The following is a 22,341-nucleotide window of genomic DNA, read 5'->3' on the forward strand; positions in this document are numbered from 1 at the left end:
GCAGCGCGGGGGGGGGGGGGGGGGCCGAGCCCGGGGCGGGGCACGGAAGGCACCACCCCCGAGGGGGGGCCTAGGCCCGGCACCCTCGGAGGGGCCCCGCGGGGCTGTGCCAGGCCGTGCCGCCCCGGCGAGGGAGGGCGCCCGCGGTCCCAGGCGGGTGGGGCGGCGCCGCGCCGGACTACAAGTCCCAGGGAGCGGCGGGCGCGGCTGTCGGAGCGGGGCTGCGAGGCTGTTTTCCCGCCGTCAGGTACGGGGTTGGGGCTGAGAGGGACCCGCCGTTGGGGTGGGGTGCCTCGCGCAGCCCTCCCGGGGAGCTGGCGGAGCTGTGCCGGTGGCGGGGGTTGGTGAGGGGGCCGGCCGCGGCGGGTGAGGGGGCCGGAGCTACCGCCGAGCCCCTCCGTGAGGGACGGGCGCGGAGCTGCCGCCCTCCCCGGTTGCCCTCGGCCACCGGTCGGGAGGCGGCGGTTGGAAGAGCAGGGCGGCCCTGAGGAGCCCGTGTGGGGGGCAGCCAGCTGACCGCACTCGCCCCCCTCCTCCCCTGGAGGCTGGCTGGTCCCTGCCGGGGAGGCTGCCCTCCTGCTCCTCGCCCTGGTGTAACCGCCGCCGGGCCTTCTCTCCATCCCCGCGGGTTTGTGCGATTTCAGCCCGTTTACGTTTCCACCCAGGCTTGGCCACGTTGATAGGCTCGGGCTTCGCGCCTGGTCCTCCCTGGCCCCGTGCGCCGAGGCAGAGCAAAGGCTGACAGCGGTGGGTGAGTGCTGTGAGCCTGTCCTGGGCTCTGCGTGGCCGCCCGGCGAAATGCTCAGCCCGGAGGGTCCTGGTATCGGTGTGACGGCAGGTGCAGAGGAATAAAACGGTGTGGCTTTGCTTAAAGCAAGAAGTGCCACCTTAGCTGTCACCTCGGCTTTCCTGAGCCTGCTCCTTCCCAAGGACTGCCTTTGGCATGGCAGAAACAGCTTGACAGTAGCCAGAGGCCTAGACATATTCCTGGCGGGGGAGAGGGGGTCAAGGGATATCTCCGACGCTTAGGCTTGCTCTGTAGAGAAACGGCAGCGGGTTTTGGGAGGCAAGGTGAGGAAGGGGAGAAGTCAGCTCAGTAGGTGCAGAATCTTAGCTGGGCTTTGGGTGAAAGTAAGTCGGTGGTGGTCAAAAATAAGGAGGTGGCGCTGCTGTCTGCAGCAAGGGACACTGGAATAATTTTTTGACTGAGCGGTGTGGTCTGGGATTCCCGTGTCTAACACGAGCTTCCAGATCAGTCTCGGTTAACAAGCTCAGGGGGCTGTTCTAGCACCGTCTAGTTTACTGGTGCTGGAATTACGTTGCGAGTGTCCAAGCTACTGAATGTGCAAGCTTGCAATTTCACACTGCCTTAGCATAAATAGTCAAAGCATCAGATAAATGTCAAGCATGAGTGAAGAAAGTGGGTTGTTCTCATGTTATCTCTAACAGTAAGTTGGATGCGCTTGAAATAGAACTGTCTATATGGACTGCTGTGAGCTGGCTGGGCTATTTTAAGTATTACTAAACCTTGTGGCTGGTGTCTTTTGGGAGACAGGACTGAGGCAGCCACACGGTAGGATTTGCTCTCTGGATTGACTTTGCAGGGCTAGTAGGCTTCTCTGCTTGGGGTGGTGCTGTAATTCTGGGGGTGACAGAGTGAGTCCTTGAAAATCCGTGCCACTTTCTGTTGAGTTTCTCCCCCCTGCTGTGGGAATTGACTGCAGCAAGGCTAATCTGAGGAGCTTTTGGAAATGGCTCTAGGTTTCTTTCTGTGTGTGTAGAGGAACAAGGCAGCCCAGTGAAATCTTTTTGTGCAAAGAAGTGGATCCAAGGATATATATTTTATATATAAGTTTATTTATAAGTTTATCATCTGGTTGCTGTACTTGGAGATGGTCAGTAGTTTTCTATCTGAAATGAAATGTTTTCATAGTTAATTATAGGGATTGAAAATAGAAAGCCTAAAGCAAATAGAACAAACAGCCGAAAAATATGACTGTAAAAACCATGTTTAGTTTTTTTCCATCTATGCTACTTTGTTCAAGTCACCACAATAGTTTTGGAAGGTATGCTAGTGATAAATTGCTGAGTGATTTTTCTGATGATCTGAGATGACTGTATGCTGTGCTGGTAGACTCTTTTGTTGGGTGCAAGCTGGGACAGTTAGGATGAAGGTTGTTTCAGGCATTATGTGTGCTTTCAGACAACAGGACAGCCAGAGATTTGGGAGTGTTGCCTACAGGTGCTGAATGCAAAGAGTGCAGAGCTAACTTAAAATCTGGTTGTTCCCCTACTTGGCAGTGAAATGCCCTGGGTGAATTGCTGTGCTCCCTTTGCTGGATGTTAGCACTGACAAAGAACAAGGAAGTGTTGAAGGATGTCCGTGGCTATTTCTCTGCTAACACACTTGTGAGCTTCCACTTATGGTCAGGTGTCATGCCTGACTGCAGCAACAGAGCCAGTCTGTGGTCACCCCATGGCTGTTGTTGCACCACTTGCTCTGGAAGTGCATACCTGGGCTTGTGGTGCTGTGCACAGTCAGTGTAGGGCTTCAGGCATTTCTGTGGGACCACAGCAGGTTATTTTGAGCACCTTTTAATTTTAGCCTCCCTGTGCTTAGTGACACAGGAACAACTCATCGCTGTGCTCACTTAATCTGCAGCATCATCAGCATTGGGTACTTCAGCAGTAGGTGAAGTGTAACCTGATTTTTAGAAACGTTCTTTTTCCTGGCAGTTAATGATAGGACCTACCAGTGTTTCAACCCAAATTTCTCTGTGCTTGACTGTAACTCTGGATAGATTATGCCAGACCAGGGAAATGGAGAGTTGTGAAGATTGCATGATTGCTGCCTGTGTGAGTATAAAATGAAATTAAAAGATCTATTAGTTTTTGGAGAGGTGAAATGGGGAGCTAACATGTGTGTCAGTGAAAGCAAGTGGTGGCTTGAACAGAAGCACACATGCCCTTCTGTGAAGGAGACCCCAAGTGTGTGTGTGTGCGTGCTTCTCCCAGCTGAGATTGGGAGAAGAGAGGCAGCCAGAGCTTCCTGATCTAAGGTGAGCAAGCACATGCCGAGCTACAAGAGCATGTGGGAGTGCAGTTTTTGTTGTGTTGTGGTTTTTCTTTTTTCCATCTAGAAAACCTCTTCTCTCACTGTATAAGAAACTTGTGCTTGTTTTGATGGAGCCTTTTTGGTTTCCCTATATGGTCATAATTCCTGGGGGCGTTGGGGGTTTGGATGTGCTGAAGGAGATTCCTCAGACCTTCAACCAGCTTCTGCTGTGAGTGTAGATGAACTGTGGAGGCTGCTATAAAAAAGGTGCAGCTCTGGGAGGAGACGGGTGGCTCTGGAGGATCCAGAGAAGGGACACACACTTAGCTCAGCATCTGCATGAATCCGTGTGGAAGGCAACCCTCCTCTTATCCTGCTGGCTTTTGGCAGTAGCAATAGCTTCTGTGATTTAAACAATTCAAGCTTAATTTTTCTGTGATGTGAAAGCTCTTCTTCTGATCCGCGATGAATGTTAGTGTCACTAACTGTCCCTTTGGCTTGCAGTGCACAGTGAAAAAGCATCTGGTTTGCCTGAGCTTGGATGCGTACTGCCTCCTGCAGCCAGTGCCCTCCCAGTTCTCTGGTACAATTTGCCTCTGTCTCATCAATATTTCTGTGTTTTATAGCCTACATCAGTGTTGCTGGTCTCCTAAATGAGAAATCACAGAATGTGTGATTGTACAGTTTATTGTACGGTTGGGGGAAATTGTTAGTAAATTGTTTGATACTGATTTTGCTGTTCCAGTCTTCCCCTGGCTGTACCCTGTGTAGTCTTTAAAGGAATCTAAGGCACACTGGCTAATGTCAAGTGAGGTATTTTTGTACTCATTTATATCATATAAATTATAATCAGAAACCAAAACCTGAAATGGAACTTTACAGCATGCAGAGTTTTAGGACAGAAAATAACTTTTTCTCAAAAAATGTGTTTAACTCATATTTGCAGAAAGTGCAGAGAGGGGAACTGCAGGAGGAAAGCTGACTTTGAGACAGAAGACTGCTCTAATGAAACTATTTCAAAAAAAGGCAGGAGAGGAGAGAGGCTGGAGCTGGATGCAGAAAGGATGGGGAGGAGTGGGTGGTCCTGTGTGTGGCCAAAAAGGGGCGAGCAAGCGCTTTGCCAAGGTGGGAAGACACTGTGACAGTTTTGGGGTGGGGTTGTGGCCAGTGGCAGAAAAGGAACATGGACTCTGGCTGGATGTTTTTATTATGGTGTAGAGAAGAACACTCAGGTTTGGAAAAAACATGGCAGCTTGTTAAATCCTGTGTTTTCCTTTACCTTTTAATATACGACCCTGTAAGGATCACACTTCTGATTGTTTTCTTTTCAGAAGGCAAACGAGTGTTCCTGCGTGCCCGGGGCCTGACGAGTGGCAGCAAGAGGCTGTGCTGGCTAAGCGTTCACTCAGAAGGGCTATCCCCATCCTGAGCCAAGGTGAAGTGCAGCCAGCTTCAACCCCATCACCCCCACCACCGCCCTGGGGCCAGGTACAACCGTCTGCCTCCTGGGAAGGGCTGTTCTCTGGAAAAACCTTTACCGGTAACTGTAGGAAACAACATTGCAACACTGTTGCTATAACATGAAGTTGTTCCTTACAGTGTAACCGGCTGGGCCTTGAGCTGCTGCCTCTCATTGACCAGATTAACTTCTTAGGAGGTGCAGCCTTCATTTCCTGTTCCTATGACTGATCATAATTATGAAACTTCAGGCAGGGTAGCTGGCTGTTGTTGGAGTGAAAAGACCAGCGTCCTGCTCTGGCAGCAGTGTGCTTCTCAGCACACCGCTCCAGTGAACTCCCAAGGGTAAAGAAGAGTTTTACCAGCTTTTCTGGCAAAAAAGACAAGTGGTTTGGTATGATGCTGGCCTGCCATGCCAGGCTGCTGCGCTCCTCTACCCCAGGATGAACCAAGTGGAGAACTTGGAAGTAAAAGTCATCCTCTTAATCTTCCAGGATTGGGCTCAGTCTGAAGGATATTGAAAATATTGACACTGGTGATAAAGTCCAGTTAAGCTCCTTGAGGAGCTCTTGCAGAACCACTTAACCAAGAAGTGATTTTGAGGAAAATATTAGTTAGATTATTTTTTTTAGTGATAACTCATGACTGAGGCAAGAAACAGATTTAGATATGTGAAGCCTTCAAAATAGCCTGAAAGGTGACTTTGGTGGTCTCCATGGAAACTCATCTATTCTGTAGCTTTGCAGAGGACTTATACAAGAGCTGCTGCTTGCCTTAAAAAGAAAAAAAAAAAAAAAGTAATTTAAAAACCAAAACCCAAAACTGCTAGATCTGAATTTGGGGTGGTCCTGGACATACAGTGAAGCATGGCCTGTAGCAGAGGGGGACTGTTTCTTGGCCCTTCTGGAGCAGGTCTACTAGAGAAAAGTTCGATGTGACTTTCTGGGTTGCTGGCTGCAGTTTAGGTTACAGTGGTTGCCTTAGGAAGATGTGGCTTTGCAGGAGGGACTCTGTGGTCTGCTTTCATCTGTTATGAGTAAGACTGCAGGATGCTCTCTGTTTGGACTTTGCACATGTCCTGTTGCTGTAACTTTCAGATACAGAGCATGCTCTGGCTGCGAGTCTCAATTTTAGAAATAACTTTAAAAAGAAATAACTGAAATTTTGTTGACATTTAGGAGCTCTGGCAAGAGACGACTGGTTTCTGGATGCTTTTTGATGTGTGCAGCATGCATGGCTGGAGCTGTAAGCCTGAGCTCTGCTCCTTGCCAGGAGGTCCCTGTTGGGTGGCATCTCTGACTCTTTCTCCAGGGCGGATAAAATGGGAGTGTGCAGGTGGGCCAGGTGCTGCATGATGTGCCTGGTTGCGAGCAGTGATTCCGCTTGGCTGAAGGGCCAGGGGAGGCCAATTGGAGAAGAGCAGCATGGCACTGCCCCTTCTCGCTGCTCTCCAGCTATTTCAGAAACTTTAAACAGGAGAAAAGTTCTCCTTGTGAAAACTCACTACTTTCCTAAAAGAAAAAGGACAGAGAAAATGTGTAGGAATTTTAGTCCTCATTCTAAGGCATCCACAAATTTCTTGGAGTTCTGCAAATACTAAAACTGGGTGTGGAGTTGGAGCACACTGACTGTGCCTTCCAAGAAGTGAGAACCAAGCAATAAAAAAAGAGAATTGTCTTTAGGCTGTCCAAAACATTGACGTCTCTTCTAATGGCTGTTTTTCAGCTGGGGGAAATTTCAATTGAACTGACCCGCTTTTTCAGAAGGACCTGGGCAGGACTGTGCTCCAGATCCTTAGATTCAAAGGAGAATCTCTGCAAAAATCAGCTGTGGTGACTTCTCTAAGAGCTGATCTAAGCCATCTGTTTGAAGTGTGAAGCATATCAGTTTCTTAACTGAGATATGATGTTACAAAATTTTCATAGCTATGCCTGGATTTCCTGCGGGAGAAAAAGGCCTTATTCTGATCATTAGCAAAGAGCTTTCTCCCCAGACTAGGGAGGTTCTGTTCTCTTGTGTTTAATGAGGCTGGACCCTAGTGCTCAAATCAATGAGTCCAAATGCTAGGGTTGTAGATCACCCACATATTGTGTAGTCAGTCACTTTATGTGGGGGTGGTTCTGTGGGGTTTTTTGTTGGGTTTTTTTTAAAATATTTTCCTCTGCTGTGTCTCACGACTGACCCAAAGAGCACGCTCTCTTGCCTCTGGCTCTGTTCTTTTCACCTTCACAGTTGGCTCTTGCTATATGTTTTCATTCATGCGGACAAATTGTTCTGGCGTGTACATGATGTGTACATGACCAGGGCACAGCCGGGTGCACAGCACTCGTCTGCCTTCGCCAAAGGTGCTTGGCTTGGGCTGCCTGTACAGCCTCCCTGAGGTTTTTTTGTATGTGAAGGCATCTCTGTCTGCTCTTCCAAGTCTTGCTCAGGTTACAGTACCTGCCTTGTGTCCCCTTCCCAAGGGGAGGGTAAAATCGTCCCCAGTTGGGACGCAGATGAGTGAGGATACAGCAATGTGACCTTTGTAGCTGGCATTCGAGGAAGGTAGGAAGACCTGCAAAATGGATCGTGTTATTTTAGCATTCTGTCTCTGTTACAGAGCCAGGTGACATCGTGGTGGCCCAGGAAGCATGCGGCTGTGGCACTGGGGGCCCTGAAGACTGTCTGGCTTGCAGGGAGGAATGCTACGGTGGGCAGTGCACTTGGAAGGTGGGCCGCGGAGGGTGAACCACGCGGCCGTGGCTGTCGGGCACAAAGTCTATTCCTTTGGCGGATATTGTTCTGGAGAAGACTATGAGACTCTGCGGCAGATTGACGTCCATGTTTTCAATGCAGGTAAATGTGTCCTTGTGATGTGTGAAGGAGTGGCTTGCTGGGCTCGGTTATTAGTTTTCTTGCCCACTGCTGCTTAACATGTTATGCTCTGTAACACGCTGTCTGACTCTTAATTTTCAAAAAAGCTATCAGTGTAGACGGGAGTCTCTTCCCTCATGCAGCCCTGTATTTTCAGCTTCAGGGGCAGGGCACAGAAGAGCTGTAGTCCAGCAGACTGTAGGATAAGCACTCACTAGAAGTAACCACATAGCCAATGGCTTGTTTTGTCCTTGTTCTCTGTGAATCCAACTTACCCAGGTGCAAAGTGGTGGTGTTTAGCTGGCTCAGGTCCCCCATCCAGTTTGCAGCATGACCATGCTCAGTTGCCCCTAGCATGAAGGTGGTAGAGTGAGAGCCAGTGCACTCAATTGAGTCTCCAGGTTTAGGCTCCTGAGCTGTTTCCCTGTGGGGGCAGCTGACAACCACTGCCAGCATGATGGAATTAGTAGAGGCATGTGGCTAGGATGGAAGCCTTCCCGTTTTGGCAGCAGCTTTGATGCAGATTCACAACGTGGTTTAGCAAAGCAACTGGAGCTATTTGTGTAGGGTGGCCAGTATCTGTCAGGAGGCTGAGTTGGCAGAGGCTACATTTCTTGATTCAGTGCTTTTTGAACTGAAGAGGTTACTGAGCTGGTCCATGCAGTATTTGCCTATAGTCAGGCAAGTGGCTGAAAAACTGCACAGATGCTTGGATGGGTTCAGCTGAACAGAGACGAGAGCGGAGAACCAATGACTAGTTTTGCAGACTGGACAGCGTGCTGAACACTCTCCTAACATGCAGGCGGCATGTAGATAAAACTAGTTTGTCTGTAAGATGCAGTGAATTCACTCCTCTAAATCTGACTGTGGAGAAGACTGACTAGTGCAGTAGTGGATAAAGGCATTGGTTACACAGGGCTGCCAAGGCGAGCTGCTCACTGCATAGAGGGGAGTGTAGATCAGGAGCTTGTGAACATTCATCTCTATCCAGAGAGACTGGTCTCTCACACTCAAGACAGTTGAACGTTGTAGCTTGTAAAACGTGCCAGTAGAGCACTGCTCTTATGGTGGAAGCATAATTACTGTGCCCAAAGGAATGCTCTTATATTGTTTTCCCTTCTTGCCACTCCCAAATATTAAAGGGTCATGATCCTGCAGCCACCACGTGGGAGGTGACACTGGCTTCCCAAGCCCTTGCTCAGTTAGCATTGCCAGGTTCCAGTGCTAAAGCCAGGATACCAGATTTTGAATTATTTCTTTCAATCTTTCAAAGATGAAGCCTGTGTTTTAGGCAGGGAACATACCGTCTAGCTTGACTTTAGCGTTGGCTGTGCTTCCTCAGTGCCCTTTCTCCCTCTGGGGTAGATGCTCACCTTTTAAGATGCCTGGCCCTTTCCCTTCCCCTGTGTTAGTATTTCAGGGAAACTGCAGGCTGTTTGCTGCTTTATTTTGTGTTATCTCCATGTTGAAAACAAAACTGGAGGCTGTATGTGTGGTAGAGGGAGGGTGTCTGGGTGCTGTTATGTAATGGCCATGTAACACTTGCTGTGACTCTTGCACTGTCATTAAACCCTGTAATACCTGTTGACTACTCTGGCTACTGCTGAACGTGACATACAGGCTGCCAGGAAGGAGAACCCGTAATCACAAGGAACTCCTAATAGGAACACCAGGTTTGCAGGGTGAACTGAGGTATGGATGGGGGCAAAGGAGACAGACAGCTGTGTCATCTAAAGCTTAAAAAACAAAACACAAGCAAACAAACCCTGTTCCTACAAAGCTGCTGCATTGCTTTACTTAAACTGCACTACTGCAAGTCCAAATGATGCCTTCAGGTGTGTTCCCTTGCCTGTTGCCGCAGTGAATTGTTCCTGTGCTGCTCATTCTTCCAGCTTTGAGTCTCTTCAAAAACGTTGCTAGCCTGAAGTAGTGTCTGCATTCATTATCACCTCTGCACTTTTTCTCTTTCCTTTCCCTATTTTTTTGTATATGTGTGTGCGTGCTATACCTTCACTCACAGCCTAGGATGAGCCAGAGTGGAAACCTCTTCAGTGTAACTGATGCAGAATGGAGCTTATTTCTGTCCAGAGTCCTTTGGTCCTCCAGTGCTTCCTCTAGTCTCACCTGTGACAGGGGCCTGTGGAATACTGTGCTTCTGTATTACTTAACTAGCTACTACTCAGGGTCAGACACAGCTTTGTTTTGCTTACTAGATTGCTTCTGCACCTTGTCATAGGGGGGAAAAAAAAGCCGGGCAGGATGGGTTGTGGCCTGTGAGCATGTGTAGCAGGCTTAGGATTTGACGTGGGCTCAAATTTGTGCTTTCAGTGTCTCTGCGCTGGATCAAACTGCCTCCAGTGTGGACAAACAGCCGAGACCATGTGAGAGAGGTGCCCTACATGAGGTATGGGCACTCAGCAGTGCTCATAGATGACATCGTCTACATATGGGGTGGTCGCAACGACACTGAGGGAGCCTGCAACGTGCTCTATGCCTTTGATGTCAGTAAGTTCCAGCTTCTCACTCTTCCTTGTCACAACTGCTTTTGATGAGACCTTCTCTCTGCCCCACTGCACTGCTCCCCAACTTGTTTTCCTGTCCCTCAATCTCTCTACAGAGTGACAATCTGGAGGAAATGGCGCAAATGAGGAATTGGTGTTGCTAGCTGTTTCAGCAGATTTAGAAGGGGAGCAGGGTGGCTAGTGTGTCTGTATGCTTGTCTCTCTCAAGCCTTTGAACAGAGATTACTGAGCTTGTCTAATAGTCAAACTGATTTTAATTTTTCTATCAGCTTTGTGTGCTCTCTCTGATAGTAACTACAACTGAAGTGCGCTCTCTGTGTGATGATGTATTATTCCTTAACTGTGGGTGAAGGTTGCAGCAGGAAGGGGCTAGAGCTCTCGAGGATTGTGGTTCCTCTCTGGAGTGGTCCTTCTTTCTGAAAGCATGGAGGAGAGTGAGGCATAAAACACAGAAGTAGTCAGGGACAGGATGGCAAAATAAGGGAAGGCATGAGTCAAGTTAGATAAACCTGAAAGATAAACTCCTTGGGCCTTTCAGTTGGCTGCTTCATCACGCTGCTGGAGCACCTGTGGAGAAAAGGCACCATCAGGAACTGGGTAAACAGGAGTGTCAGGAAAGGAAGGGAGTACCTCTGGATTCTGGAGGCAAGTCCATCTAAATACTGACCAGTAACTGGCTTGCTGGACTTGAAAGGAAACTGCTTGCTCTGCTGCTTGGTCATGGGTTCCCTTCTTCACCAGGAAATGTCTTGCAGCTTGGAGCTGCTCTTTGGGCACAAGGTTTCTCCCTTCCCCTGACACCTGGGAAGCCATCAGTAAACATCTGCCTATGCAGAGGCCTTGTAGTGGGAGCTGCCTGGTCTCCTTGCCAACTCCAACACTAGTATTACATGAAAATTAACGGAAAGGCCTGACTTCAGCCCTGGTCCGAACCCTCTGCAGCTGTCTGTACACACTGTGCCTGTCCCCTGCCAACCCTGGAAAGTGAGGCTGGCAGTCACAGTCCCATGTCTGTGGTGTGAATTCCACTGTAGGAGTCACGTCAGGCTGGATAAAGTCCTGGCTGAGTGCAATTTTGTCCCCTGGGGGGCTGAGCAGATCACAAGTCGAGGTCTTTTCCATCTCTAATTTGACATGTTGCGCTTGGGTGAGCTCTTGCTGCTACCGTGTGATTGGGCTTGGAAGCAGCCCCATGAAGGAAAGTAACTCGATAGCTGCAGCAGCTTTCTCACTAGAGGCTGCCCAGGGATTCTGTTGACCTTGCAAGCCCCTTTGTGTGGTTCCAGCTGGAGCCTAGGTGGGTAGCTGTGGCTGCAGGCCAAGTTCAGAGAAGTTATCCTTGTGAAGAATGCTGCTTCAGCTCCAATGTTACCGCTTCCTGAAATAAGCACTGCTCTTGGCAGCTCGCAGCAGTTAGGCAGGGTGGGGGGAATGTCTCCTGCTGCCTCAAGGCTTATCTGTGCCTCTCTGGGCTCTTGGGACAGGTGTCTGTTTGTGCTTGGCAGGGAGTCGCTGGCTTGGCTCCATGTTGCCCTGGCATGGAGAACAGCTCTGGCTGGATTTAAAGTCCTCCCCTAAATCAAGCCAGCCCTTGGAGTGCATGGGATAAGGGGCTGAATCTGGCTGGTACAGGCTCACAGGGAGCAGTGCAAAGGGAACCGTGAAGGAGTGAGGAAAGCTTCCCTTGAAGAGGGGATGAGAATGTAACAAGAGGAGGAGATAAGACAGGGAGAGCTGTGCTGCAGACGTGGGGATGTGCACAGTAGCTCTGTTGACATGGTGAGCTTGTGGTTAAGTGACTTCTGACTGGATTTGAGAGAGCTGGTTTTCCTCAGTCAGTCAGCATCTCCATGCCGTGAGGTCAATTGGATCACTTAGCATCATTGCTTTGTTGTAATTGAAACTGTAAATGCAGAGTTGATAAGTGACTCACAAATAGGCTTTGCAAGAGATTCAACAAAAATAATATTGCTCAAGTAGTGCTATACTACTCACACTTTAAAGTGAGTTGTTTGTCAGATTGGGCAGAGTCAGCGGCTGTGCCCAGGAGCTGGGACCTCTGTCACCATGCCCCTCTGTGGAGGCTCAGGCAGGTAGCTTTGCCTGTCTTAGCTCTTTACTACCGTTCTTCATTTCTATCCCAACATCTACTGTATTTTCTTAGCATTGCCTCCTGTTTTGTTTCAGACACACACAAGTGGTTCACACCAAAGGTGTCTGGAATGGTCCCAGGAGCGAGAGATGGGCACTCAGCTTGTGTCCTGGCAAAGAGCATGTTTATCTTTGGAGGCTATGAACAGCTGGTAAGTAGTGTCTGTAACTGTTATTTGGCGATCCCTTGGGAAAGAGGGTGTTCCTACCCAGGACGTTCGTAGAGGCAGGATACAGGGGCATATTTGTATCCATAGTTACTTTCATTTTATAACTCAGCAAAGTTATGACATCAATTACTCAGGTTATATGTATTGGTTTTCAGAGAAGGTAGCTGGGAAAGCAGGCCTAAAAAAATGGTGGATTTTTTTTTTTCTTCCCCAAAACATATAGATATATAGAGGTAAAAATATAAATAGTTTTCTGGCTCATTTCTCAGCCAATTTAGATAAATGCATAACATTTATTTTAATTTGGCTGAGAAATGAGCCAGAAAATCACTTTCCAATGTCTGCAGTGTTGCTGTGAGGTTTTGTCCTAATCTGGTGCATATTCCCTGTATTCTGTACCTGCTCTCACGTCTTGCTGGTCCCCTCCAGCAAACGCTTGCCCTCCCATTAAGAAGTATCTTGAGCTGAGGGTCATTGTGCACTAGGTGACAGTGTGCCTAATGCTCATTTGAGCAAATCCTTATGCTCTGATCTTAAGAAGTGGGTAAATATCATTTCAGCCTATCACCAGGCTCCAGAAAAGCTGTGCAAAGTCACATCTGTTTATTTAGAAGAAAGCTGGAGCTCTGTTACAGCAGTCCCTGGGTTACTCCTCCTCTTCTGAGGACAGTAGCATGACAAATCCATGATCTTAATGACAGCAGCAGGAGCAGTTGAAGTGTGGCTTGTTTTAACCAAGACCAAACAAGCCTGTGGCTGTCTCGCTGCTGTCTCCCCTGCCTGGAGGAGCAGGAGCCTGTGCTGTTTGTGTGGATGCAGGCTCTTCCAGGCAGCTCACTGTAGATGACTTTTGTGGGATCCTCAGAACCCCGAGTGTATTTGCTCCTGGATGTTTAGCTTCCTAGGAGTAATCTTAGCTTCTACCTCTCATCAAGTGGCCTTAGCAGGGCCAGTTTGACTGGCCTGTTGGTGTCCCTTTCTTCTGTTGCTGCCTGGAGTGGAGGCAGGGTTCTGCTGTGAATGTACGAATTGTGTGCAGCCTTGGGGGTAAGAACTGAGCACCAAATAAATGGGAAAGCTGCAGGGAGAGACAGGAGACCTTTGAGGAGAAACGGGCTTTGCCTCCCTCTAGTGAAGTGATAAGTGTGCTGCTTACCCTGACATTTTGGAGCAAGCACCATGTGTCTTAGGAAGTACTAACTCCAAAGGGATGTTCCAGATCTGTAGAACAGCATCCTTCCTGGGATCAGATGTGACCAGGCTTCTCAGTCCCTTTGTGACCAGGCTGCCCTTCTGTCTTCCAGGCTGACTGCTTTTCAAATGATATCCATAAATTGGACACCACAAACATGACGTGGACCTTAATCTCCGCCAAGGTCAGTGTTTGCTTTTCACTCTGGTTTGTGGAGGACATCTTCTATCTGCTATTCTTGGGGATAGCTGCCCATGCTTGTCACGTGGCTTCTGTCTGCTGTGGCTGGGATCTGCAGGAGGGGAAGTTCTCCAGGAGAAGGCAGACACTCCAACTTTCCTATCAAGGTATGTTATCTCCCTGGGTAATCTGCATTCTTTCTCTTGTTCTGCTTTACTCTGTCCTTGCAGGGTACACCAGCTCGCTGGAGAGACTTCCATTCAGCTACCATCATCGGAACAAAGATGTACGTATTTGGTGGCAGAGCTGATCGTTTTGGGCCATTTCACTCCAACAATGAGATCTACTGTAACCGCATTAAAGTATTTGATACAGAAACAAACTCCTGGCTGGACTCCCCTCCAACTCCAGTGCTCCCTGAAGGCCGGCGGAGCCATTCAGCATGTGAGTGTGGGTCTACTGAGAGAGGAGGACAGTGGAAGGAAATTCCTGCCTGCCTCATAAGGGGTGTCTGGTTCCACTGGGTAGAGATGTGGGTTAGCAAGGGGTGCCAGAACCTGGCTTCTGTGGAAAGCTGCTGCCCGCCAAAAAGCCTTGCGTGTAGCCCTGAAGGTGATGTAAGCGAAGGTGGATAACCAGTGCCACTTTGCTTTGTGTTTGATGTTGGGACAGGGACTTGCTGGGCTCTACCTTGGGCGGCACACTGATGTCTATGCTTACTCCCCACAGTCAGCTACAATGGGGAGCTATATGTATTTGGTGGCTACAACGCACGCCTGAACAGACACTTCCACGACCTCTGGAAGTTCAATCCAGGTATTTATGCTTTTAACTTGTTGCAGTGATAGTTTTCAAGGCCCTCAAGTGTGTGAGTGCTCAGATGAGTGTACTCCCCCAGGGTAAGGAGCCTGCCTGGGGGAAAATGGCTCTTCTGACAGCATTGACAGGAACTTGCTACTGTGCTTGGGACCCCTGTTCCTCCTCAGACTGTCTCCAAATCTCAATTAGAAAGTGAAAAAGGAAGTATTGCTGAAAGACACAGCTAATCAAAGAGTGGTTGGCAAAACATCATCGTCTTAAATATGCAGAAGTGTTGGCAGAAAAGAGGATATGGGGAAGCAATGGGGTTAGAGGAGCAAGAGACCATAGCTGCGGCAACAGCTCAACTTGAGCTGCAGCATCTCCATACTACACTCTCTTGGACCAGATGAAACTGTGCAGCAGAAGGGGTGGTTTTTGAGCTGGTACCCTGAATATCAGTCAACTGTGAGCTGTTTTGGGGTCCTCAGGCACATTTTGCAGTCCATTAGACTGATTTTGTTTGCCAATTGCTTTGCATAGTAAAGTTACCTGAGAGCAGCCAACTTGCTGCTCCCCAAGCTGATTTATGAGCTAGCATGAGAGCTCCTGAATGTATCAGTGCTGTGCATTAGTGATTAATCACACACACACCCCCGCACCCCTCCCAGCATCCTTGCCACAGAGAGCGGCAAGGACACAGTCTGCTATCTTCTCCACCTGGTTCAGTTCCCCATGCTCCCACAACCAGACTGTCGCAGCAGTCTCCACTCTGCGAGGATGCTCTGCATTCACAGTGGCTGCCAGCAGATGGAGCCGGTTCCTGGGTCTCCCCCCTGAACTGGACTGCAACGGGGTGCTGGGGAAAGGAGCCTGCCTGCTCCTGGACCTCTGCCCTGTACAGCTCCTTGTGATGTCGGGCCTGCCCGCAAGTCCTGGCGCTCAGGCTTTGCAAGCAAAAGGCCTCGACCTGCAGCTCCTGTCTCAGCAGGCAGAGCTTCGGGGCTGTGCCTGGCATCTAAGTGACACTTCAGTAACAACCTCGTAGAAGTGCATCATTTTGCCGCTAGCAAGGTCGACAGAGAGGGTGGATGTTAGCTAGTTGGTGTCTGTGGGGCAGTGGGCCTCTGGCTTTGCTGTGATCTGTTTAAATCCATAACCTGCTTATACCTGGGTCTTGGCCAGGCTCTTGTGACAAGCTGGTGCACTCTTTTCCGCCCCTTAGTTTCTCTTTCTTGGAGGAAGATTGAGCCCAAGGGGAAAGGTCCGTGTCCTCGACGCCGGCAGTGCTGCTGCAGAGTTGGGGACAAAATCATTCTCTTTGGAGGCACCAGGTGGGTTGTGTGGGGTGGCTCTGTGAGAGGGTTTGCCATTCCCTTCAGCACGGTGTCCTTTCATGCTCTGCCCCATGCAGTAATCAGATACGCTTTAGAGGCACATGGCAATTGTCCATCTGCCTTACAAGTGTAAGAAATCATGTGCATCAACATGTGCATCAAGGGTCCTCTGGAAAACGCCAAGGGGGAGATGGAAGATGTCATGTAAGGTTGTAAAGCACCTGGTTACAAGCCTTCTTGTACAAGTAGAGGCAGAAGTATGTAACATCCTGTTCAGGAGGGGTTGTGCAGTGGTCAAGCTTTCTGTGAAAGATGTGGTGGGGAGGAGGGAGGAGATCCTGCCATCAGAAGGAAAGTATCCTGGTCTGCTGTGCTGTAGCAGACCTTAGACTGACTTATCCTCCCCTACCTGCTGCCCTGCTGCTCTCACCAGAGTTTCTTTCATTGGCAAGTGTGGTGTCTGCCAAGCTGCAGCAGGATGTTGGCTCAGCTAGGAGCTGTTTGAGGAGTTCATGTGCACAACAAGGCAACATTCCCATCTGTGCCAGTGTTCCTTAGCAAAGTTTCCATTCACAAGAGGGACCTGGTGTTAAGGATTTAGCTGTCAAACACTGGCAGTGATACTGTCAGGGTGCAGGGCAGCTGGATGTGGCCAAGAGCCCTAACAGCTGCTAAAAGAAAGGAAGTGGTCCATCACCAGGACACACTCTGTGCTGTCTGGAATGACAAATTGCAGCTCTGGAGCACAGGCCTGTTTGCCAGCATCTACCCTGCAGAGACATCTGAAATGCCTTCAGCCCTCCACATGGTTTGAAAAGCTTTGGGGCTTTTTCTGGGACCCTGGCAGTGGCTTTTTGGGGATAATTCTGAAGATAGGTTGGGGCAGAGGACAAGGCAGGGCAGGTTCTGATGATGGGCTGACCATACCAGTGTGTGATGGACTGAAGGGCCTTCAGGCCCCAGGAGTGCCAGGGTGTGTGCTTAGCTGTAGGATGTCCGTGTGGGTGTGAGGAAGAGCTTAGTACAGGTGAGGTATGCAGAGGTGCTAAGGTTATCCAGTCTCGCCACAGCATACTGAGTGCTGCTCTGTATGGCAGAAGGCTTGGCAGGGCTTGATGGCAGTTTTGGATGCTCTCAGATGCTGCAGCGTGGATTTGTGTTACAGCAGCAGCTGAACTTAGGCACTCCTAGGAACAGTACTAGGCTGTACTGTTAAACCTAGGCACTCCTAGGAAATGCTAGCAAACCACACAAATTTTACACCAGCTTTTTGGAGTTTGGCCCACCTCTGCCAGGCAATGCAGCAGTGCTTTGTCTTCTCCACCAAACGATTTCAAGTATTCAACTCGTTCCTTAATCCAGGCTCAACCCCAACGCAGGCCAGTTCATCAGCACTAGTTTGGGATAGGAAAAGCTGCTGGTATCCAGGAATGCAGCCTGCTTGGACTGGAGGGAGGGTCTTGCAGGCTGGGGAAGGGGGAGGTGGATGGGGGTGGGGACTGTGCTCGCTTCCTGTAACAGTTATCAGGTGTATTCTGGAGCTGCCTGGTGAGATAAGAAGTTTTCCAGGAAGTCATTGTAATGGAGAACTCCCTGTGGTCTGCCTCCTGACCTGTGCTCCCCTGCCCAGGGAGGGGGCGCATACAGCGTGGGGGATCTGGCAGGGCTCCTTGGAGGATGAGCCAGCAGGCTCTGCTTGTGAGGCAGCAGCATGGGGGGGACGGGCAGGCAAAACCCCTTTGTGTCCTGCCTTCCCTGAAGGGATTCATGTGCACTGTAGACTGTTTAAGCAGCGCTTCTGCAGGGTGTCTGCTCCTGTGGCATCCAAATGCCTGGTGTCTTTTGTAGTCTTGCCCAGAGCCTGGTCTCTTTGCCCCAGCTGTGGTCTCTCACTGTGGCCAGTAGCAGTCCTGTCACTTGTGTCCCATTTAAGTGACCAGGAAGTCATGTAGCGCTAAGCTCAGTGTTCCTGTTAGCTGTGTCACAGTTGTGGCCCTGGTCTAGTTTCCTCCCAAAACCACCAGCACTTCAGTGTGCAGAGACCATCCCCAAGGGAGAAGGAGTGTGAGAGGGAATGCTATAAAACAGAGTTTAGCTGAATAGATGCCGATCCAGGTTTGGCTTGAGGCTGTGTTTTCCCTGACAAGGCTTGGAAACGCCTGGCGCTGGTGAGGGAGTGGGTGCTCTGACTGGATGCTTGGTGCAGAGCCAACACGCTGAGTTGCTGTGCAGCTGGAACGAGCAGTTTTGCTGGGCTCTGGCTGGCAAAAGGGTGTCCTGCACCCTGCTGTCTGGGCGTTGCAGCTCTCCTGGTCTTGAACTCCAGTCTTTCCCTAGCTGCTTGCAGTTTGGTGATTAAAACCACAGACATGGTGCCTGCTGGCTTTCCTTTGAAAGATAAGGGATGGTCTAGGGTTTCCTGTGACGTGGATACGAGATTAGATTGTGGCACAGTGAGCACGCAGGGGTGGAATTAAAGGCGCTCTTGCCTGTATCCAGGCAGATGGGACGTATCAGCAATAGGCCTTCTCTACCAGCAATGAGCTGTGCCCTGCAGTTTTTGTTGGGGTTATGGGAACGTGGTGGGAGGGGGGCAGGTACTGTCTCGTGTCCTGTGAGATGTGAAGCTTAGTGGGTCATAGGTTGGGAAGCAAGTGACACTGGGGTGAGAAGTCACTGCATTAGGTCCCAGCTAAGCAGAGAGGACTCACTAAATTTGCCTAAACCAAAGCAGGACTTAAAACATCTTTTCTTTCTTTCAAATTCTCCAAACAACCATCAGTCATGGGAGCACTTTCCCCTGATACAAGAACTACTGTTCCAGCACAGGCAGGTGTCTCTGTACTAGGGGATGCAGTGACCGGTCTTTCAGGTGCTTTGGCTGTTCCATCAAGACTGCAGAGACAGGGAACCATAGGTGAGGTTGGCTGTTCCCTAGAAATGCCTGAAGTCAGAGCTGTTCACTAGCGTTCCAGGACCAATATGACAGGAGTATCGGCGAACTTGGTTTGGCTTAAAATGACTGCTGTGCTGCTCGGTGCCTGGCATGTACTCGGTTAGTCTTCTGAAATGCCATCCCCATTTTGGCACAGCCAGGGAGCTGTGTTTGGAGCCCATGGTAATTCCTGCAGTCAAACTGAGAAATGTCTGTGCTTGCACTGTCGTGCAGATGTTTCCACACAACTTCAGCTCAAGCAGCAGAATCCAAAAGCAGTCCATCTGCTGGCCTAGTCAGAGGAACATAAGATAATGATGTTCTCTGGGCTGCAGGTTGCTAATCTGTGGGCTTTTGCTGGAGAGTTTGTGCTAATGCAGCAGGTATATATGGCTGTTGTGGACAAAGAGGGAAAGAGCTGCCACTAAGCCTCAGCATCTGCTTCAGGAGCTTATTCTCTGCTGCTGCCTTCACTTCTCTCTAGAAAAAGTTGTACTTCTGCAAAGCACCTTCTATATTGTTCTCAGAGACAGCAGCTTGGCTTATCACACTCTGGCCCACTGCAGTGCTGGGGCAGTGTGGTACAGTGCATGCTGCCTCTGCCCCCAGCAGCATCACTGCTCTTGAGAGCTTACAGACAGGAGAATCTAGCTCACAGGTTTCCATGGCATGACTCATGAGTGTGGCAGTGTGCAGATGGCGTGTGGCAGTCTGTAGACGTTTCAAGCAGCTCTGCAAAACTAGAGCTGAGGTGGGCAGGGAGAGCACAGCAGCATTGCCTGCAGCATATGGCTCCTTTTGTCGGCTCTCCAGGTTGCAGAAAATTTGGATGGCCACCAGCTCCTTGCTGAGTCTGCCACCATCTCTGGAGATAGGTCATCGCTCCCATGATCTGTGGCCCTGCAGCACAGCTAGAGTGCCTTGCAAAAAGTCGTCTTGGGTCTCCAGCTTATCTCACCGACTTCGCTGGAGACACCAGCACAGCTTTTTTGGGTATTGTTCTGTGCCATTGTGTGCTGTCTGGTGCTTCCTGGATCAGGTGCCTGACCCATGTGATGTTCTCACAAATCCTTTTACTTCCCATTGCATGCTTCCCCTTGGCCATGAGGTGAGGCTGGCCTGAGGTCTGTAAAAAGACACAGTGTGGGCTCTGTCATGCTGCCCCATGGTGTTTTGGGCCCAGTAGGGATGGGCTGACCCCTGCCTGCCCAGGCAGTTTGATCTGTCTGTGTTTCCTAATGTGTTACTAGGGCAGCCTTCCACGATCCAGCATTGCTGTGAAGCTGGCTAGATTCCAACAGTGTGCTGGGTTCTCCAGGTGATGGCAGCCTGTCTGGCCCTCCCTGCTGTGGGGCAGCCCGTGGGGCCTGTTTATCACACAAAGAGCAGGACAGATGTTTGTGCAAACATGCCTGCCTTCAGGAGCTGCCTGTAACATACCTTCTCAAGCCTGCTCAGAGTCGTCCTTGCCATCGTTCTGTGGCTCAGCTTTGCCTCTCTCAGTGGAGCTCTTTGGAGAGTTGGATCCACTGAAATTGCTGAGTAAATAGAGCCCTGAAAAAAAGCCTCAGCTCTGGAGGCAGCAGTTTGCCAGCACCCTCCTCATGCCCTGAGGGTGGGTGCCACGGTTCTGGGGGAGGCCCCAGGGTCGCTCAGTTGTTGAACGGTTTGGGAGGTACTCGGGGAAGGAAAAGTGTGAAACCAGCCAGAGGCTGATCAGTTTATAAGAAGGGAAAAGGGATGTTCCGCGCAGAGTGGGACCTGTGCTTGGAGGTGCAGCAAAGTAACAGGGGGAGGCTTGTGGCTGGAGTCACTGCAGCTGCAGGAGGTAGCTCCACCATTCCTTGCTATGGCTTGCAGAGGAGGTGGTGTGTGTTTCTGCCCAATTGCTGGAGCTGGGCCAGCCAGCCCTGGCTCTGCACAGCTCTGCCTACTCTGTGAGGAGCTGGGAGAGTAATGGCTTTGGGTGCTGCTGGGGGAAGCAGAGGGATAGGAGGGATCAAAGGGTCCCTGCATGAGGCAGGCAAGCCAGGAACAGTGCTGGACTTGCTCAGTCCTTGGGGAGCCCAAGGGGCTGTAACTGGTGTACAAGCATTTTGGCACTGACTGACACACTTTGCTTGACTTCTGCAGCCCGTCTCCAGAGGAGGGAATGGGTGATGAATTCGACCTGATGGATCATTCAGATCTCTACATCCTTGACTTCAGTACGTAAGCACTCCCCACCCAGCTTGTGCCTCTTGCCACAAGGTGCCCTGTGAGCAGGCCCCACTGTGAAGCACTGAGCGGTGTCCTTCATGGCTTCTGGTGCCTGCCTCTCAGAGCCAGGCAGCTGTCTCTGGCTGGTGTACATGGCTTAAGGCAGACCAGCCAGAGATGCAGCTGTTGTTGTAGGCCTGAGCTGGGCTCATGGCTCTTCATGCGCTCCTTCACACAGACTTCTTGTGGGAGCACATTAAACTGCTCTAGCCTGTCCCTGGTGTGCACCCTGCCTTGCCCTTCAGAGGGATGGCCGGGGTGTGCTGCCCCGTTTCCTATGGCACTGATTGCATGATGCCTTGTTTTCCCCCCAAATGCCCAGACAAGGACTGCTGTGGCTAACTGCCCTCTTTCCACAGGCCCCAGTCTAAAGACGCTGTGTAAGCTAGCAGTGATTCAGTACAGCCTGGACCAGTCCTGCCTTCCCCACGACATCAGGTACTGTGTGCCGTGCTGGGAGGTCACCCCATGGGTGCACCCTGTCTTTGGGGTGCTCCAGCCCTAGCTGAGGGTTGCCTGGAGCCCTCTTCAGCACTGTGCAGCTTTGAGGCTGGCTGGGCTGGAGACCACAGCTGAGGCTGATGTGCAGCAGAGCTGCTCCAGCCCTGGGCATTGTGTTTGTGCTTTCTCTCAGTGTATCCCATTGGTGTGTTACAGATGGGAGCTCTCGGCTATGACAACAAACAGCACCATCAGCCGCCCCATCGTCTCCTCCCAGGGCTGACACTGGCTTGTCCCTCTACCGCCCTGCCCTCGCCCCTCCACACACTGACCTCTTGCTCCACTGCCTGCATGAGTTTTTAGCCCTTTCAAGCAAGGAACATGTGAGCTCAGTTTGTCTTGCCCTAGCCAGGCCTCCCTCTACCCTTGTCACGCTTTGGGCAGCAAGAGTGTGCAGGTAGAGCAGGCTGCCGGGGAAGAAGTCGGCTCGCCCCAGCAGCACAACTGTGAACCTTCCTCCTTGCTGATGGCTCCAGCGTCTCCTGCCTTCCTTTCCCTTGCCTGTGGAGCTGCAGCGGGGCTGACCTGGTCCCCAGCCGCTTTCCAAGGGCCTGAATCAACTCCTACCACCAGCCATGGCCCTGGGATTGGCCTTGGGCTATGAACTGTTTCTGTACTGCCTTGAGAGACCAGGGACCTCCATGCCTGCACCTGCCAGCACCAACCAGCTTCCTGGCATCGGATGGCAGGCCCCAGCAGAGCCTGATGTGGGGGCCTGGGCCCAGCTGGATCCTCTGCCCAGCTCCCGTTGTAAAACAGTAACCGGGGGGCGAGTTTTATAAACGCTGAGGCAGACGTGGTTTCTGCTGCTCTGTGTGTCCTAGCAGGTGAACTGGGGGGAGAGGTGCGGGAGGAGAGACTGGACCGGGTGCTTTCCTGCACAGCTGCAGGCCACCAGTGGCTTGTGGCGGCTGTGGGCTGTGGCTG

At 50.7% G+C, this 22,341-nt stretch overlaps 1 protein-coding gene across 8 annotated transcripts; it reads left to right on the top strand.

Annotated features, from left to right (window-relative positions):
* The first annotated feature begins 79 nt into the window (after positions 1 to 79).
* On the top strand, positions 80 to 22,209 carry KLHDC3 (kelch domain containing 3). Of its 8 annotated transcripts, XM_054822934.1 has the most exons (14): positions 80 to 247; positions 666 to 751; positions 3,560 to 3,638; positions 4,387 to 4,543; positions 7,116 to 7,351; positions 9,698 to 9,874; positions 12,079 to 12,194; positions 13,517 to 13,588; positions 13,815 to 14,028; positions 14,314 to 14,400; positions 15,608 to 15,716; positions 20,788 to 20,861; positions 21,273 to 21,351; positions 21,571 to 22,209. In XM_054822934.1, the coding sequence occupies exons 5-14, from the start codon at positions 7,198 to 7,200 to the stop codon at positions 21,635 to 21,637; spliced, it is 1,149 nt and encodes a 382-aa protein (XP_054678909.1). In that variant the 5' UTR covers positions 80 to 247; positions 666 to 751; positions 3,560 to 3,638; positions 4,387 to 4,543; positions 7,116 to 7,197; the 3' UTR covers positions 21,638 to 22,209. The 8 variants fall into 8 exon arrangements, with proteins under 8 accessions (XP_054678909.1, XP_054678908.1, XP_054678912.1 ...); XM_054822933.1 differs by lacking the exon at positions 666 to 751; XM_054822937.1 differs by lacking the exon at positions 666 to 751 and having other exon boundaries at positions 4,387 to 4,490.
* The last annotated feature ends 132 nt before the right edge of the window (positions 22,210 to 22,341 follow it).

The sequence above is a fragment of the Grus americana genome, chromosome 3, assembly GCF_028858705.1.
Source record: "Grus americana isolate bGruAme1 chromosome 3, bGruAme1.mat, whole genome shotgun sequence".
Classification (NCBI taxonomy): domain Eukaryota; kingdom Metazoa; phylum Chordata; class Aves; order Gruiformes; family Gruidae; genus Grus; species Grus americana.